At 43.2% G+C, this 18943-nt stretch overlaps 2 protein-coding genes and 1 long non-coding RNA gene across 4 annotated transcripts in view; 2 read left to right on the top strand and 1 right to left on the bottom strand.

The window, feature by feature from the left end:
- Slc10a6 (solute carrier family 10 member 6) overlaps positions 1–3114 on the bottom strand; it is a 53074-nt gene extending 49960 nt beyond the window's left edge. For both annotated transcript variants that reach the window (XM_048364274.1, XM_048364273.1), the window contains exon 1: positions 2341–3114. In XM_048364274.1, the coding sequence (XP_048220231.1) occupies positions 2341–2717 (377 nt within the window). In that variant the 5' untranslated portion in view covers positions 2718–3114. The remainder of the gene's footprint in view (positions 1–2340) is intronic.
- On the top strand, positions 1384–17968 carry LOC125364657. The gene is made up of 3 exons (XR_007213551.1): positions 1384–1395; positions 14001–14008; positions 17452–17968. It is a non-coding gene; the product is annotated as an uncharacterized LOC125364657 (long non-coding RNA).
- On the top strand, positions 17007–17453 carry LOC125364656 (protein BRAWNIN-like). Its single transcript, XM_048364276.1, has one exon. The coding sequence runs from the start codon at positions 17205–17207 to the stop codon at positions 17406–17408; it is 204 nt and encodes a 67-aa protein (XP_048220233.1). The 5' UTR covers positions 17007–17204; the 3' UTR covers positions 17409–17453.
- Positions 17969–18943: the final 975 nt, after the last annotated feature.

The following is an 18943-nucleotide window of genomic DNA, read 5'->3' as shown; positions in this document are numbered from 1 at the left end:
CACAAGCGCTCAGCTACTAGGAAACTTTCACCACTGTACCATGTGCATTTTCTCCTCCAATAAATTCCATGATGGGAGGGTTATAATTTCCATTACAGAAAAGAGGCTCATGGTCAGAATTTGAAAAGAGGCAATCTGACACCAGAGACTACCCTGTTTTCACTTACTATAAAACAATAGCCAAGAGACTGAAAGTTCAGAGAACAGTTGAGAAGATAAGTGCAGTTGGCCCAAAAAAGGCCTGCCCTGGGGAAGGTACTGGAAAAAGACAGGATGGACAGCCTAGAAACCCCTGCAAAGACAAAGCCCCGGGACCTGGAAGTGATTACTTCATAATCAGTTATGAAGCAATCTGTTACTGGAATATTATTTCAGTCACTAATACTATATTCTCTCCTATCTGAAGCTTTTTCTAAAAATTAAGATTTTATGTCTTAACTCTACATACTTTCTTAGACCTTGGTTTAAAACTTCATTTCCTACATGTTATGCCTTTTATTTTCTTTTTGTTCTGTTAGGTCTAGTTTGATTTGTTTTGTTTAGTTATCTAAGTAAAGTTAAAAGCTACAAGGATAGATTGGTTAAGAGAAGTAAAATGAGCTTTATCTTTCACAAACTTGCTATTCATTGCCAAGAAGAAATGAAAGGAATAAACATTCCCTTTCCCAGAACAGAAATGTTTCAAAACACTGTTTCAAGATTTATGCTTCTACACATAATAGAAGATGCAGTTATGTTAGTAGATGTCATGAGGGGAAAATGCCCAAGTTGCAGACTGATATAAAACAGATGTGAATTAAAATGTGAATTCTGCCATACTTCTTAGTGGCATTTGGCAAGCTACTTAACCAGTCTGAGTCATAATTTTGTCAGCTATAAAATTCAGTTTCATAAAAGGTCACTGACAAAGCCATTATGAGAACCAAGAAGAGAAACTAACCATACTTAGCATGGTGCTGAATAAATCATAGTTTCCTTTTTATTTCCAAAAAGTTTTCAGATCAGACATTAATCACTGATAGGTAAACTTTATGCAAAGAATATCATTTCTTTGTTTCATTAATAACCAACTTCATTGAACTTAAATTGGTAGTGTATTAGTACTTAGACATAAGATACAAAATACATCAAATTAATTTTTTTCAAGTCTTTCCTAAAGGGACAACTAAAAGACATTGACATATGAAAGTTAATTACTTGTTTGAGTAGTATGAACATGTTCAAATTTATAGGTAAAATCTGTTCTACACATCAGCACACACAGGAAACTAGGGACTCAGACCTGTGGCTCACGCTGCCTGCTGAGAGCACCAGCTCTCGCTCACTCATTCATTTTTTTGTATAGTAAATCTCAACTAAATGACATGTACATGGAACAAAGATTTAAATATGAATGTAGTTAGTTCCCTAGATGGGGGGGTGGAAGGGAGAAGGAAGAGGGTGTAAAACAGAGTATTTGTAATCAAGCTAAGAATCTAGAATGTTATTGTTTTCAGCTCTTCCTGTTTTTCAAACTTTCTTTCCTCAAATGCTTTATTTCCCTATCAAAATACATTCCCCCCCCCAAAAAAAATTGTGAATCATTCATCTTCATCAAAGTGAAAATAAATGAATGGTAAGCCTTAATACCTTCTTATTCCACATTTGGGAATAAGGTCAAATGAAAGGAGTACTAGTACAATGAGAAGCACAAAACATCAGCCAAGGAATCAGAAAGAGCCATTGAAAGCCTACTCCCCAGTGAACTCAACAGGCCTCCACAGGAACTTAAAGCAGGACAACGATCAGATACCTCTATAGCTCCATTCTTCCGTGTCCCGAAATACTACTTCCCAAGGTAGACGCTCCGGAAACATGTTCTGATGACGGAAGCTACAAGGCTCCCCTCTCTGGTTATGCCACTTGACACCTTCACCACCAACAACCACTACACCTATGACCGCCTCCAAACCACTGGCATCAGCTTTGTGGGCTTCTCAGGGATGTCCTAGGAATTGCGGTTAACCCTCAGTCAGCACAGGTGAGAATGAGTTCACGTTTAAGAAAGGCACGTGGGCTGCTGTAGAGTCCAACCTCCATTTTCACACACACACCAGATCCCACTGCTCAGATGACAGGAAGCCAGTAAAGCAGAGGATGGTTACACAAGGGCAGCCTGCGGCTCCAGAAAGTAGGCCCCCCCCACTGCTGAGCAAGCTTCTGCCCTGTGTGTGATACACCCCTAACCCCCCCCCCCCCAGAATCTACCAAAAGATTGCAAGCATTTGGAATGCCAAGATGTCAGTTCCAGTTCCCAAGTGGAGTTCCAGAGAGACTGCCACGTTTCTAGGTATCACTTACCTGAGATCCATATCTCCATCAGCCCAGAAGGTGAACACATTGGAGATGGTTCCCCCGGGGCAGCACCCCATGATGAGAACAGCGATAGCTTGGACTGGTTTCAGAGAGAAGCTGAGAGCGAGCACGTAGGCTGTCAGGGGCATGAGTCCAAACTGGCAGAGAAGCCCCACCGCGATGCCCCAGGGTCTCCGGAGGTGCAACCAGAGCTTCTGCACCTCCACCGAGCAGCCCAGAGAGAACATGAGCAGCCCCATCATCACGGCCGTCACCACGGTGAACACCAGCTGCAGGTTCCCGGGTGGCTCCAGGCCCCCCGGCAGCTCCCCCTCTGAACTGTTGGCAGAACAGGCTGAGCGGCTGGAACAATTTGCTCTCATCTCCTCAAGACAGCGTTCCAAATGCACATCGGCACTGGTGACTGGGCAGGGCTCTCCGGCCCCATTTTGTAATAGTGCAACAAAGTCACACGTGGAGAGTCATTCCGATTGCCATTGGCCAGCAGGTGATTCACCCTAATCTAATCAATGCATCCAGGAGTGTAACTCCAAGAGCAATGAGCACCATCCAATGTGGAAAGCCAGGCTCTCTGCCTCTGCTCTTACTCACCCTCGAATATTTAAGTCAAATGAGACAAGCAAACTTGGTGTGAAGCGGTGAGACCAGGCTGTCGTCAGCAACTCATCGTGTTCCAGGAAAGTACACGGGAAGCCAGGGCATAATTTCTCCAAATTCAACAGGAATTTCAAAGAGCAGGAGGCAACATTCTGTGGAGAGAAAGTCTGAGTCCGGAAAAAACAGAGGCCAGTGCCAAAGCCACGCCTCAAAGCATTAGCACAGCACTTCTGCTAGAAATATTAAAGCAAACGTAGGCTAGTTAAGGAAATGCTGGGGAAGACTAAAGAAAATGTCAGCAGACCTTTGGAATTTGCTTCTGTTTTTCTTCTTTCTAATTGGTGAGAATTGGTTTCTAAAGCCAACCATTGAACACCTGAACAATACAGTGTTAAGCACCTGATTCTGTCTCGCGATACAGGTGGAAACTTGTCTCTGTAACCAAAATTATTCAAGACAGCCACCTCTTTCTTTTGGAGATTCAGGTGTGATTTGAGCCATCCACTAATGTGTGGGAACACAGCAAGGAAATGCAGTAAACGCCTTGGGCTGGGATCAGGAGATGGGGTTGAGGAAAACTCCAGAGGGCATTCTAGAAAAACTAGACAAGGCTACTATAGTTCTTAAAAGCTGAACTGACAAAAAAAAAAAAAAGATGCTACACCCTTTCTCACAGACAGCAGAGTTTGTGACACACAAGCTGGTAACAAGACACACACTTACTAATTAATTCCTTTACCTTTCGTAAGAGAGATGCTCACTGTGCAGTGTTTTGTTCTGGAATGAGCCAGATTTTTCCATGACAAAATATTTGCTCAGGGCATGTTAGCTACATTAAAATACAAGTTGCCATTATAGGTATATGGCAATAGAACCATGAAATCTATTATTATGCATAATTAATATACAGCCATTTAAAAAGAAAAAACTAGAAAAAAAATATTCGTTGGACTACATGAAAGTTCCAGCATCACTGAATGATGGGTGGAGGTGTGCCCTCAGCCCCCCAGTTTCCATGCGAAATTACAGATCCTTAAGATCTCGTGAGCAGCATTTCAGGGTGTCATATATCAAGGGGAGTCTCATGAGGTGGAAGTTTTAGCATTTATTTTAATATGGTAGAATAAAGTAGAGAGGGGGGGAAACTAGGAGAAACATTCCCTGCTCCTCACCTAGGAAAAAGGAGCTAAAGACTCAAAGGTGACAGCGGTTATGTGCTTGCTGCCTTGATTCTTACTGAGCGAGGAGGATACCCGGGGATTCTCGGTGGCCAAGATAGGTGTTGCTTGTTACTCTAAGATCCGGAGATATATCAGGGTCTTCCTAACACCCAGGGACAACAGGAGAACCTTTAGGGCTTTCGTTCCCCCAGATATGCTTCTCCTTTTTCTGTCTCTGCTCATTCAGGAAGATTCCAAAGCTTTGGGGTTGTTTTTGTTCTACCATTTCAAAGAAATGGTAAAAAGCAAATGCAGGTGGCTGCGCTTAAGTCGCCCTGTTCTTCTGTAGCTTGGCATCTAAAAGGAGGTAGGGAAGAAGGGAGAACTAGTTGCTCAGGGTTGGTTTTTTGGGTGTGTTTTTGTGTGCGCATGCACACACATATGGACGTACTGGTCCTAGGGCTTGAACTCAGGGCTTGGGTGCTATCCCTGAGCTTTTGTGCTCAAGATATTCTTCTGAAACAACCTGAGCCACCGTTCCACTTCCATCTTTCTTGAGGACTAATTGGAGGTAAGGGTTTCACAGGCATTCCTGCTCAGGCTGGCTTCAAACTTTGTTCCTCAGATCTCAGGCTCTTGAATAGCTAGGATTACCAGCACCTGGTTTTCAGTTTTAATTCATGAGTCTGGTCCTTTTGATATGTCTTTAAAATAATATACTTTCCTTGTCTCCTCGTTGATCTATCCTGTCTCATCTCCCCTTAAATGACTTTGATCTCTTTGAATCTATCTATCTATCTATCTATCTATCTATCTATATCTATATCTATCTATCTATCTATCTATCTATATATATATATATATATTTGTCATCGTAGGGCTTGAACTCTGGGCCTGGGTGCTGTCCCTGAGCTCTTCAGCTCAAGGCTAGCACTCTACCACCTGAGCCACAGTACCACTTCCAGTGTTCTGGTGGTTCATTGGAGGTAAGAGTCTCAGGGACTTTCCTGCCCAGGCTGGCTTTGAACAGGGAACTTCAGACCTCAGCCTCCTGAGTAGCTAGGCTTACAGGCATGAGCCACTGGCGCCTGGCTCTTTTAATCTTAAAATGTTAGCAGAGTATCTGTGGTTCCTCTGCTGTAGCTGCTTCTGAGCTGAAATGTAGTCACTACCTCATGAAACATCCTATGAACGCATCTGTGGGACAGAACTGACCTGAGGAGGCCATCAGACATAAACACAAGGCTGTGTTTAGAGAGCCAAGCAGATAATGCACACCGACGGAGACGTCTAGTCTCACAAACGAGTTAAGATAGTTTGTTGTGAGCAAGCTATGTCAGAAACATAGAACATACTTATGTCTTTCTACAATATTAACATTTAGCGAATAGCAAATTCATAAACTACATCGATTCTGTTGGAATTAATTTTGATTATCGGTACTGATTTTGCTTGATAATCTTGAACTACTAGCAACTCTTATTCTTTCATTCTAATTGGTGTGTGTGTGTGTGCACATGCGCATACATGTGTGTATACATGCCAGTACGGGGGCTTGAACCTAGGGTTTAAGCTTTTCCACTGAGCCACAGCTCTACTTCCTGCTTTTCTGCTAGTTAATTGGAGATAAAGATCTCAGGGACTTTTCTGCCGTCATTGGCTTCAAACTGCAATCCTCAGTTCTCAGACTCCCGAGTAGCTAGGATTACAGGACTGAGCCACCAGCCCTTGGCTTTGTATCCCAATCTTTTTTTTTTTTTTTTTTGCCAGTCCTGGGCCTTGGACTCAGGGCCTGAGCACCATCCCTGGCTTCTCCTTGCTCAAGGCTAGCACTCTGCCACTTGAGTCACAGCGCCACCTCTGGCCATTTTCTGTATATGTGGTGCTGGGGAATCGAACCAAGGGCCTCATGTATGGGAGGCAAGCGCTCTTGCCACTACATATCCCCAGCCCTTGTATCCCAATCTTAATTACTAATATTAACTCTCAGATCTCACATTACACTTCCCATTATGATATATAGCTTATAGAATAGCTAAGAAAAGGGTAAAGCTGCAGTAGGGTTCAAATGATTGATTAGAAAAATGACACAGGCATTGTAACAGGTGCTTAAAAGCTGCTTTTGCTAAAAAGCAGACTCCTTACTTGAGCCCCCAAATTAACTGAAAGTGCTGGGTAGCAGTTCATCATGAGTAATGGGAATATGAAAAGGGAGTCTAAAACACAGGAAGAGATCCCAAGGTGTCTGAGAGAAATATTATAATTTACTCAATTTACAGGTGACCAACATCTGTTAGGATCAAAACAGCCACTATGGCATGAGATGACAGATATTTTTGAGTCCCTATTCACCTAAGGATTAGTGAAAAGTTTTATTCTAGCTAAAGTGCTTGGAACAATAGATATCTGACTCAACAAAATAAAGACCCAAGCCCAGAAACAAGCGAGGAGGGACTTCCCCAAGACCCTCAACTTAAAAAACCCTGCATGCTAATTTCCTTCAGGAATTGAGGGTGTATTCCTTTTCTAATAAAACATTACTGTCACATTCACCGCTTCTTCTGTAAGAGGCAACTAAAAAGATGCTTGTGTACGGCCCTATGAATTAACTAAAAGTCCCACAGCTTTGTCTCTGTGCCCTTTGATGTGAATTACCTACCGCTTCAGGAGGAAAGCAAGGGCTCAGTGATAAACATCTTCTGTGACCCGCAACCTACTCCTCAAACGGCAAAGCCTTCTTGTCATCCGAAAAAAAAAAAAAAAACAGCTCAAAACTCAGGAGTTCATCTCGTTCCTGTTCTGTTCCAGTAATAAAGTGATTAAAAACAAAAACAAACCCTCCCCCAGAACTCCTCCAAGGATGAAGATGAAGATAAAAGTCAACCAGGCTAGACCTGTGACTCGGTACTGTGTTAACTGTGCATGCCTTTTATACTCCATGTCCCCAATCCTCCCTATGTAACCAGAAATCAGTAACTCTGAAGATGCTGAAGTTGTTCTGACGTGCTGTCTTCCCATGGCAGTGATGTCAGAACAAATCTCCTTGTCTCTTTATTTGGCATATGGGGGAAAGTGGCTGAACCTAACTATAACTCCCAAACTTTGGGCCTGGGGTCTAGAAGCCTAGAGACAAGAATCGGGGTATCTCCACTGACCTTCTGGTAATAGGCATGAGAAAGAGGCTTGCCCTATCTGCCTCCAGTTGGTACTTGAGTCACTCTCCTGCCATCGCCTTAGGTTCCATGAAGGAAAGGACTGACTGATTGAAATCTTTTTTCTTTTTCTTTTTTATTTCTTTTTTTTTTTTTTTTTTTTTTGTGGCTAGTCCTGGGGCTTGGACTCAGGGCCTGAGCACTGTCCCTGGCTTCTTCCCGCTCAAGGCTAGCACTCTGCCACTTGAGCCACAGCGCCCCTTCTGGCCATTTTCTGTATATGTGGTGCTGGGGAATTGAACCCAGGGCCTCATGTATATGAGGCAAGCACTCTTGCCACTAGGCCATATCCCCAGCCCGCTTTTTTATTTCTTTATTGTCAAAACGAAGTACACAAGGGTTACAGTTTCATTCTTAAGGCAGTGAGTATATTTCCTGTATCTTTTTTCTTTTAGAGTAATACTTTTTCCTTTTAATCTTATTGTAAAGGTGATGTACAGTATGGGGACTGTTACGTAAGTCAGGTAATGAGTACATTTTTTAAAATGTTTGTTTACTTAGTTATTGGTGTGATAATGGGGTTTGAACAGGCCTTGTACTGGCAATAGGTGATTCTCTAACATTTGGCTATGACTGTAGTCATTCTTTTCTATTTTTTTAGTTGTTCTTCTGATAAGTCTTTTTTCCCCTTCTTCTCTTCTTTATCTAAGTTGTTCTTCTGATGAAGATATGCATATTCTTTCTTTCTTTTTTTTTTGCCAGTCCTGGGGCTTGAACTCAGGGCCTGAGCACTATCCCTGGCTTCTTTTTGCTCAAGGCTAGCACTCTGCCACTTGAGCCACTGCACCCCTTTTGGCTGTTTTCTGTATATGTGGTGCTGAAGAATCGAACCCAGGGCTTCATGTATATGAGGCAAGCACTCTTGCCACTAGGCCATATTCCCAGCCCCATGGTACATTTTTAACTGTGTCAGCCCCTACCTCGTTTTCTCCCAGTTTTTCCCTCCCAACCTCTCTCTCCCACAAGTTGTGTAGTCTATTTCTAACATAGTGTCTAGAGTGTGTCACTGATGAATTAATTCACCCTTTGTCCCACTCTTTCTGTGCTTCCCCTTTCCCTCCCCAAATCAGATAAACTTATATACAAGACAAAAGACATAGGAATCAAAAACAGTAACAAAAGGGAATAAACCAAAGGGGAAAAACCTGAAATTGGTACAATAAAAAAAAAATCACTTCCATTTCTTGGAGTTCATTTCAAAAAGTATCATTTTGTATGATCAAATGGACATGGCTATTGAGACCTTGTGATCCTCTCCAAAGAATATCCTTTTTTGGTGTCACTGTGAATGTTTAGAGTGCTGTTTAATTAATCATGTTCAAATGTAATTTTTTGTCTTTTACCATCCATTGGGTTTACTTACAGATTTATAGGCACATTCTAATTGTTACAAATGAGGGAAACTGTGCAGCTCTAGTTTCTTAGGGCCTAGCTTATTTTGCTTAATATTTTTCCAAGTATTTCCATTTCCTTACAAATGTGGCAATGTCATCCTTTCTGATGGAAGCATGGAATTCCAGTGTGTATATGTACCACATTTTCATGATCCATTTGTCCACTGAGGCGCATCTGGGTTGATTCTCAAAGGAAAAAAATACCAGCACTTCACAAGACAGATCATCCCCCAAATGGGGACTGTCACCTATACTGATGAGGCTTGAGCCTGGAACCTTCTTAGAGAACCAGATTACAACAAGTTCCGAAGTACCACTCCTAGAAACAGAACGGAGATAATGATCAACCAGATCACACTTGGACCTGAATGGCCCAATTTTGTACATCTCTCACCCTGTATCCCAATTTCATCCTAAAGCTCCTATCGGTACCCCAAAGGTGAGCTGAAGTGCTTACTTTGCATCTTTCCTCAGAATGCCTGTGATCGTAACACATCTTTCCCTGACCCTCGCCCCTACTCCTTTCCTTCCTTATGATCTAGGGCAAGTCTTTCTACTTACCTCAAGACAGGTGGAAACCCTCCAGTTAGGCCTCTAACCTAGAACCCTCCATTACAATTCCAAGACCCAGGAGTTAGGTCCAAGATTATCAAGCAAGTAAATTCTACTATTAGGATTTAAATCCTAGTCTAATTCTGTGGAGCACACAGAAGTGGGAAAAGTAAAAAGCAGTGGATTACAGGATGAGGTATAAAAGAGAGAGCCACTCATGACTACAGCTCGGGAGTAGATGTGGACCACCATCCTACATGCTTCCTTGATAGCTGGTGACAGGTGTGTGTTACCATATCTATATCCAGTGTGACTGACTGAGAGGGTCCTGTGAACTTTTTGCCTAGGGCTGACTTCTAATGAAGATCCTCCTGAACTCCACCACTTAAGTTGCTAGGATGTCAGACATGAGCCACCATATCTAGCTCCTATTATTATCTCTGTGCTCACAAATTTAAAGGACATTCATGCATGCACCTTAATTTTGACAACTAGCTCTAAAAAGAACAAGAAATATTTCATGTATCACTGCTCTCTACAAACAGAAGGTAAAAGAAAGTATTGGGGGAAACCACAGAAATGTCTGGGGATCTTCAGGCTGCAAACGTAAAGCAAAAGGGAACGTACATAAAGGAACATGGACTAAACTGTTGTGCAACGTTGTACAAGGTCTAAACAAGCAAGGAGAAACTTCTAGAAGCTAAATATATATATATATATATATATATATATATATATATATATATATATATATAAAAAGGCTGGGAATGTGGCTCAATGGTAGAGTGCTTGCTCATATGCATGAAGCCCTGGGTTCAATTGCTCAGTACCACATAAATAGAAAAAGCCAGAAGCTGCGCTGTGGCTCAAGTGGTAGAGTGATAGATTTGAGCAAAAGAAGCTCAGGGACAGTGCCTAGGCCCTGAGTTCAAGCCCCAGGGCTGGCAAAAAAAGAAAACAACATAAAAATCCCATAGGTTTAAATACATTTTGGATAAATTCATGAGATTTAAATTCATCAGATAGATTCCATGAGTTTACCTAAACAGTAATAGAAAAAGTAGACTGTTTATTCAGACATGATACAAAGTAAAAAGCCTAGTTCAACTGTTTTGTTTTTTTACAAATTATACCTCTGAGTCTAGGTGCCAGTGGCTCATGTTTCTGATACTAGCTACTTATGAAGCTGAGATTCAAGGATCACAGTTCAAAGCCAGCACAGGCAGGAACGTCCATGAGACTTTTATCTCCAATGAATCACCAAAAAGCCAGAAGTAGAGCCACAGAAAAAGTTAAGGGACAGCGCCCAGGCCGGAGTTCAAGCTCCTGTCTTGGCATAAATAAATCTCAGAAATGGAAAACAATACTTGAAAAGAAAATTCACTAAAAATAAGCCTAGGGGTTGAGAATATGGCCTAGTGGCAAGAGTGCTTGGCTTGTATACATGAAGCCCTAGGTTTGATTCCTCAGCACCACATATATAGAAAAGGCCAGAAGCAGAGCTGTGGCTCAAGTTGGCAGAGTGCCAGCCTTGAGCAAAAGAAGCCAGGGACAGTGCTCAGGCCCTGAATTCAAGCCCCAGGACTGGCAAAAATAAAATAAAATAAGCGTAGGGATATAGTTCAGGGCACTTTAACCTCTGTTTTTATCAGCTGAGTGAAAATGAACCCCAAGTTTTAGGCCATAGGCTGAAACTGCAGGAATTCCAGATGTCAAGGTACCGAGTAGCCCAACACACCAAGGAACACGGTGAACAGCAGTGAAGGACAGAGAGTGGAGGTTTTAGTTAACATGACACTGCCATGCTGGAGAAAAAGGCAAAATTAGTACTTCAGCTCATATTTTCGCTTTGGATTTAAAAAGAGGAAGAAGTGGGGAAAGAGGCCTGCAGAATTTCCGATCAGTTCTGCCCTGGTTGACCATGAGGAACGCTAACATGTTATTGCTGTCAGCACTTGAAGAACGCAATCTGGTCAGGATAAACAGTGTCTCCGGGTGGGTGGTCCATCCTCGGAGGCTCTGCTCTTCCTTTTCTTTCATATTTCCTTTCATCCCTCCTTGTAAACTTGTTATCCATCCATCTTGCCCTCCTGGGTTCCAAGATGACTACAGGGTGAATCTCCTGAAGCAACAACAAATTTAAAAATTCTCTCTTTTGGCTTTAGTTAATTTAGAGCCCCCAGTATGACAGTGGTTTTGAACAAAAGCATCTATTAAAAAAGTGCCTTTTACAAAAAGAGCACTCTCACATAGTACAAGGACTGAAAATTCAGTTTCTCTATCCTTTAACTCTCTAAGTCTAAGAAGCCATCCTTATAATCTTCAGTATTGCAACATGTGTTTGTTCTTTTTGAGGCAGATACTATAAATGTTATTTATAATAGTATTTCCGCTTCTATGTAATTTATGATTTATAATACTATATTTACAAAACGGAAAACTTCAGATGGCTCCCAGACTGAGTTCAAGCCCCAGCACAGGCACGCACACACACACACACACACACACACACACACACACACACACACAGAGAGAGAGAGAGAGAGAGATGTTATGCAGCAGTTTCAATTTTTGGTGGTGGTAGTGGCTGTCATGAGGTTTGAACTCGGGTCTGGGGGCTGTCCCTGAGCCTTTTGCTCAAGGAGAGCGTGCTACCACTTTGATCACAGCTCCACTATTGGTTTTTGAGTGGTTAATTGGAGATAAGAGTCTTATGGAGGGGCTGGGGTTATGGCTTAGCGGTAGAGTGCTTGACTAGCATGCATGAAGCCCTGGGTTTGATTCCTCGACACCACATATACAGAAAAGGCCAGAATTGGTGCTATGGCTCAAGTGGTAGAGTGCTAGACTAGAGCAAAAGAAAGCTTAGGAACCGTGCTCAAACCCTGGATTCAAGCCCCAGGACTGGCAAAAAATAAACAAAAAATTAAACAGCATGGGCTATGGTGGGCTGGGGGTAGGGAGTAGCTCAAATAATAGAGAACTGGCTTAGTAAGCATGAGGTCCTGGGTTCAATTCCCAGTACTACATATATACACACACACACACACACACACACACACACACACACACACGACCAAATTATATGGACAAAGTGCTCCCTCCTATATTAAAATAATAAACACAATCTGTGCACCAATGGCTCCTGTCTGCAATCCTAGTTACTCAGGAGGTGGTGATCTGAGGAGACTTCAAAGACAAAAGCTCAGGGACAGCGCCAAGCCCTGAGTACAAGCCAAAAGACCAGTATACACACACACACACACACACACACACACACACACACCCCTCTCAAGTTGACCAGAGGGCATAGGTCAGTGGAAGAGCACATGTTTGGCATGAATAGAGCCTTGGGTTCAATTCCTATCAACACACACACTAATGGTAGGCAGAAGGCAAATAAATTAGACTCCAAATCTCTCATGGTAATTATTTGTACCTGAAGGATTTATGGGTAATTGTTTTCTTCATTGTAATTTTTTATACTATGTATCATCTTTGAAATGGCTGTGAATCACTATTTTCATAAGCACCACCACAACAAAAGGAACAGGAGCTGTGGCTATTTCCAATAAGTGCTTAAAAGTTGATAACACACTGACAGAGTCCTGAGTTTGAACTCATTTCAATTACAGTGATTGGTCTTACATTTTTTACAAGGATGCCTAACAAATACCAAAGCTTGCAGATCAAAGACAGCTCCGGAAAATGGGATACAAAGGTGTGGGGAGGACTGCGGGGTCAGGTCAGGAACTGGGGAAGAGTGGGGAGTGCCAAGGGGTTTCACCTGAAATAGAACCTGTTGACCTTCAGGGTAAAATAAACACAAGGCAAGAGAAGAGACCTTGTTAAAACCAGCTGGCTTACTCTGCCCAGAAATACACCTTCATACCAGTAGTTGCCTCCATCTTCCCAATAATCTTTTGTAGCCTCAATCAGAGCATATGTTATTAAAATTATAACTAGACGGGCACCAGTGGCTCATGCCTGTAATCCTAGCCACTCAGGAGGCTGAGATCTGAGGATTGTGGTTCAAAGCTAGCCCAGGCAGGAAAATCGGTAAGACTCTTATCTCCAATCAACCACCAGAAAACTGGAAGTGGCACTGTGGCTCAAAGTGGTAGAGCTCTAGCCTTGAGCTGAAGAGCTCATGGACAGAGCCCAGGCCCAGAATTCAAGCCTCACGATCAACTAAAAAAAAAAAGTTATAACTATAAATTATCCATACCTGTTTAAAATTTTGAATTATGGGAAGGAAAATCACTGCATTGTAATAAATAAGATTCATCAGGCAAATTAATAAGAATAAATCACAAATTATTTTCTATAATAATAACTACCACTTATTCTTCTTTTTGGCCAGTCCTGGGGCTTGGACTCAGGGCCTGAGCACTGTCCCTGGCTTCTTTTTGCTCAAGGTTAGCACTCTGCCGCTTGTTTTCTGTATATGTGGTGCTGGGGAATTGAACCCAGGGCCTCGTGTATACGAGGCAAGCACTCTTGCCACTAGGCCATATCCCCAGCCCCAACTACCACTTATTCTTTCCTATATTCCCAACCCTGAGATAGGTCACATACATATCTCATTTAGTCCTTCCTAGTAACGCATAAAGCAGGTGCTATGGTTACCCTCCTTTATCATGTGTAGAGGTTCATGGAGGTTAAACAGCCTACTACGGGCTGGTGACTGAAGGTAACTGCAAGTCTACACTATCATGTTTAGATGGCAGGAAACATGGTGGGATCGGTGACAGCCACCTCTTCTGTGGCCCCGCAGACATGGCTTAAGGGAAAAGCAGGCTTAAGTGGGAGGAAAAAATCAAACTGAGCCACTCTTAAACCTCTAAAGGAGAGGAGAAAGGAATCAACCTCAGCCAGCTTGCCAGAGCCCGGAGCGTTCTCATCCTGATGGTTATTGTTTTGCTTTCTTTTGCACGTGGGATAAGTTTTTGGTTTGGGTTTTGGCTTTTGTTTTCCTCTTTCCCTTCTCCAAGTCTCTCCAGGCAAAACCTATACAAGTGAAGTACTGACAGCACAGTGGAGCCACGCGGAGAACGGTGAGCCACTGTGGAGGACAGGCAGACTCGAACAGATGGGCCTGTGTCCCTCTGCTCAGGGCGAGACAGGCACAGCAGGGGGCACCTGGGATCACCTGGCCAGCCCATGCCCAAACAAGACCTGAACCCACGGCTTTACAGGAGGAAACCGGTGAAGTGGGTAGAGAGGAAGTGTCCACCTTATTTCAACACTGATGAATACCAGGGCGTGGCATACAAGAATTTCCTTCACCTCACTGGAGAAAGGAGAAAATGCTGCTCAACTTCTCCACTGGGGGATGGGATGATAGCAGGACTTGAAATCGGGGCCTAGTGCTCACTCCGTGGACTTTCTTGCTTACAGCTGACACTCTACCACACATATCACTCCTGCGGTCATGGTCAATGAGAGCTTTTCTGTTTTCTTTCTGGTGGTTTTGTTTCATGACTGGGGTTTGAACTCAGGGCCTTGCACTTATTAGGTATTGTTGACTCATGCCTCCAAATTCCCAAATGGTTCTGTAATGGACTTCCCTGGAACCTCCCACACTGACTCAGGAGGTCTGATTGCCCAGACTCAGTGACACAAGAGAGTGCCATGTGCCTAGCTGAGAGAATGGTTGTGCAACATCCTCCCTTCGTTTTCATGTCTGTGCCAATCCTGGGACTTGAACTCAAGGTATAGGCACTGTCGGGGCTGGGAATATGGCCTAGTGGCAAGAGTGCTTGCCTCATATACAGGAAGCCCTGGGTTTGATTCCCCAGCACCACATATATAGAAAACGACCAGAAGTGGTGCTGTGGCTCAAGTGGCAGAGTGCTAGCCTTGAGCAAAAAGAAGCCAGGGACAGTGCTCAGACCTGAGTCCAAGGCCCAGGACTGCAGCAAAAAAAAAAAAAAAAAAAAAAGGTATAGGCACTCTTCTCAGGGTTTTTTTGCTCAAAGCTAGTCCTCTAGCACTTGAGCCACAACCCTACTTCTGACTTTTTGGTAGTTGGGGATAAGAGTCTCACACAGACTTTCCTGCCTGGACTGGCTTTGAATGTTTGTTTTGTGTGTGTGTGTGGTTTTTTTTTGGGGGGGGGTGCAGTCCTGGGGCTTCGACTCAGGGCCTGAGCACTGTCCCTGGCTTCTTTTTGCTCAAGGCTAGCATTTGAGCCACAGCACCATCTCTGGCTTTTTCCATACATGTGGTGCTGAGGAATCGAACCCAGGGCTTCACGTATGCAGGGCAAGCACTCTACCACTATGCCATATTCCCAACCCTGGCTTTGAATCTTGATCTCAGATCTCAGCCTCCTGAGTATCTAGGATTAAAGGTGTGAGCTACTACTGTCTGGTTTACCCTTTCTTTCACTAGTAGCTTATTTCATCTCCCTATTCCTTTACTCTAGTACCCTTTTGTTTCTTTTTTATTTACTTATTTATTTTTGCGAGTACTGAGTCTTGAACTCAAAAGCATCACAGTCTCTCACCTTTCTTGCCTATGGCTGCCATACCACCAGTCCAGCCATGTCTGCAGCCCAGCTTTTTGCTAGTTAATTAGAGATGGAGTTTCCCGGACTTTTCTGCCAAGGCTTCAAATTATGATCCTCTGGACCTCAGCCTTCTGAGTAGCTAGGATTACAGGTAGGAACCACCAATGCCTGGCAATAGCACAGCTTTAACTCTTACACACAGTACTTTTTAATCCTTCTAGTCCTTAATAGTACCACACAAAACCCCGAGCCCCCTGCACATAGAATAGGATTGGCCATACAGATAATGTCACCAGTGGTACTTTGCTATTTATAAATATCTAGTTGAGTTCTGACCTGGTGAATTTGTTGGAGCTGAGATACACCCACATGAGTGATGAGAAACAGGGCTGGGAATATGGCCTAGTGGTAGAGTGCTTGCCTCGTATACATGAGTAATGAGAAACAGCTGATCAACCCAACTAACACCATCCTTTAAGAACACAGACAATAAACCAACAGGAAAACTTCAGGCAAGTAAAATCCTAAACCACAAAAGAACTTCACATGAATAAATTCCAACACAGAATTTTGAAAAATAAGAGGAAACAAGAAATTACAAACTCTCCAGAAGTACTGGAATGCCAGTGATGTGTAAGAAACTCATACCCTGAGCACAAGGAAGAATAATGTTAATAAAAATGAAATAATGTTAATAAAAATGAAAAAGGGGGGCTGGGACTATGGCCTAGTGGCAAGAGAGCGCGCCTCGTATACACCTGGGTTTGATTCTCCAGCACCATATATCTAGAAAACGCCAGAAGAGGCGCTGTGGCTCAAGTGGCAGAGTGCTAGCCTTGAGCAAAAAGAAGCCAGGGACAGTGCTCAGACCCTGAGTCCAAGCCCCAGGAATGGCAAAAAAAAAAGAAAAGAAAAGAAAAAAGGGTATTTGTAAGCAATTACACAAATGAAAAGAGGACACAACAAGTAATTGAGAATAAATAAATAACAAAGATAGATAAATAGTGAAATAATTAAGTGATAATCAGATACACAAGCTAAATTAATACTAAGTAAATACAAATGAACAAGTAAAGGAGCTCAAAAAGAATATAAAGAGATCAAAGAAATCACAGATAAACAAAGTAATCAAGAAAAGAAGTGGAGGTCGAGTCCTCCGCGCCCGCGGGGCCAGGGTGGTGGGGAGGGGGCCCCGGTTCTGCACGCGAAGCGCCCTTCACTGACCGATCAAGGCCCTAAGGTTGCACTTTGGCCCCTGCCAACCGTCCGTCCTCTCAGTGACCTCGTGTCATTGCCGAGAAGACAGGCCTCCATGCGCGGGGGGTAGGAGAGTACCCCGAACCCCTACAGGTGTGCGGCGGATCGTGGGCCTAGAACCTTCTAACTCTGCCGCTTTTCGCTCCCCGCCGGCCCTTCCACTATGCCCGCGGGCGTGTCCTGGCCCAGTTATCTGAAAATGGTGGCGGCCAGCCTCCTGACCATGTGCGCCGGTGCCCAAGTGGTGCACAGGTACTACCGGCCCGACCCGACAAGACCTGCAATTCCACCAAAGCCTGGAGAACTCAAGACAGAGCTACTGGGACTGAAAGAGAGACAACACAAACCTCAGGTCGCAGAGCAATAAAAACTGTGGAAATCAATGATGCCAAGAATTTTGTGAATGGAAGTCTTAAATATGTACTAAACATGACTTATTGTGTCAAACTACTTGTGGCTAAGCACCTAATGCTATGCTAATAGTGAATTGGTGCTTTGTCTATATTCACTGATTAGGTGAACTTTTCATTATGGTTTGACCAAAACGCCAAACTGCTTATTCTCAGCCTTTTGCATGTGGACTGGAAGATAGCTGGTATATCATGTAAGAGAGAGCATTTGCCATGTTTCCTTTCATTTTAGTTCTGGATTTTCTCTGAATTAGCTTGAGTATAATGGCACATGGGAATTACAAACTTAAACATAGTTAAAAAAAAGAATATATGGGACCTAAGTTAATATTTCTCTAAATATTGGAAGTACTTGTATTGAACTTTATTAAGTCAAATGTTCTCTTGGAGATGTGTCTAGAATATAACACTGATGTGATCTGCCAAAAATGCTGCAAAATTTGAGAAACTGCAGATTTGAGAAACCAAGTTCAAATTGGTATTTACTTTTTCTTAAATTACACACACACACACACACACACACACACACACGGCAGGGCACTGGTGGCTCAGGAGACTGAGATCTGAAGTTCAAGGCCAGCCCAGGCAGGCAGGAAAGTTCATGAAACGCTTACCTCCAATTAACCACCAAAACACTGGAAATGGAGGTGTGGCTCAAGTGGTAGAACATAAGGTTTGGGCAAAAAAGCTAAAAAAAATAGTGTCCATACACCCTGAGTTCGAGCCCCTTAGTAAAACAGTAAAATAAAAAAAAAACAAAGTACATATAAAATAACCTAAACATTTGGATGAGCGCTGTTAAGGGTTGAACTATTTACCTGTGAATGTGACCTTATTGGATCTTTATTACCATGGTTAACATGAGGTCATTAGGGTAGGCCTAGTCCTTTGTATGTTCATAAGAAGAGGCGTCATGAGAAGACAGAAGATAGACTCAGCAGGAACGCTGTGACAGCAGAGGCAGAGATGAGGAACAGCTACAAGCTGAGGGACATCAGGAAGGTCCCACCAGAAGCCAGAAGGAAGCAAGGAAAGGATTCTACCAAGAGTCAAATACCTGCCTGGATTTCAAACAGGGCCTCCAGAACTGTGAGAATAAATTTCTGTTGTTTAAAGCCAAAAAAAAAAAAAAAAAGAAAAGAAGTTAGGGCTGGGGATATGGCCTAGTGGCAAGAGTGCCTGCCTCGGATACACGAAGCCCTAGGTTCGATTCCCCAGCACCACATATACAGAAAACGGCCAGAAGCGGCGCTGTGGCTCAAGTGGCAGAGTGCTAGCCTTGAGCGGGAAGAAGCCAGGGACAGTGCTCAGGCCCTGAGTCCAAGGCCCAGGACTGGCAAAAAAAAAAAAAAAAGAAAAGAAAAGAAGTTAAGTGGGCTGGGAATATGGCCTAGTGGTAAAGTCCTTGCCTCGTATACAAGAAGCCCTGGGTTTGATTCCCCAAGCACCACATACATAGAAAAAGCCAGAAGTGGTGCTGAGGCTCAAGAGG

This window comes from Perognathus longimembris, chromosome 16 (genome assembly GCF_023159225.1).
Source record: "Perognathus longimembris pacificus isolate PPM17 chromosome 16, ASM2315922v1, whole genome shotgun sequence".
Lineage (NCBI taxonomy): Eukaryota > Metazoa > Chordata > Mammalia > Rodentia > Heteromyidae > Perognathus > Perognathus longimembris.
This window is presented reverse-complemented; position numbering and strand designations above follow the sequence as displayed.

Excerpts from the sequence above, each read along its gene's own strand:
- LOC125364656 (XM_048364276.1), top strand. The coding sequence starts at position 17,205 with ATGCCCGCGGGCGTGTCCTGGCCCAGTTATCTGAAAATGGTGGCGGCC.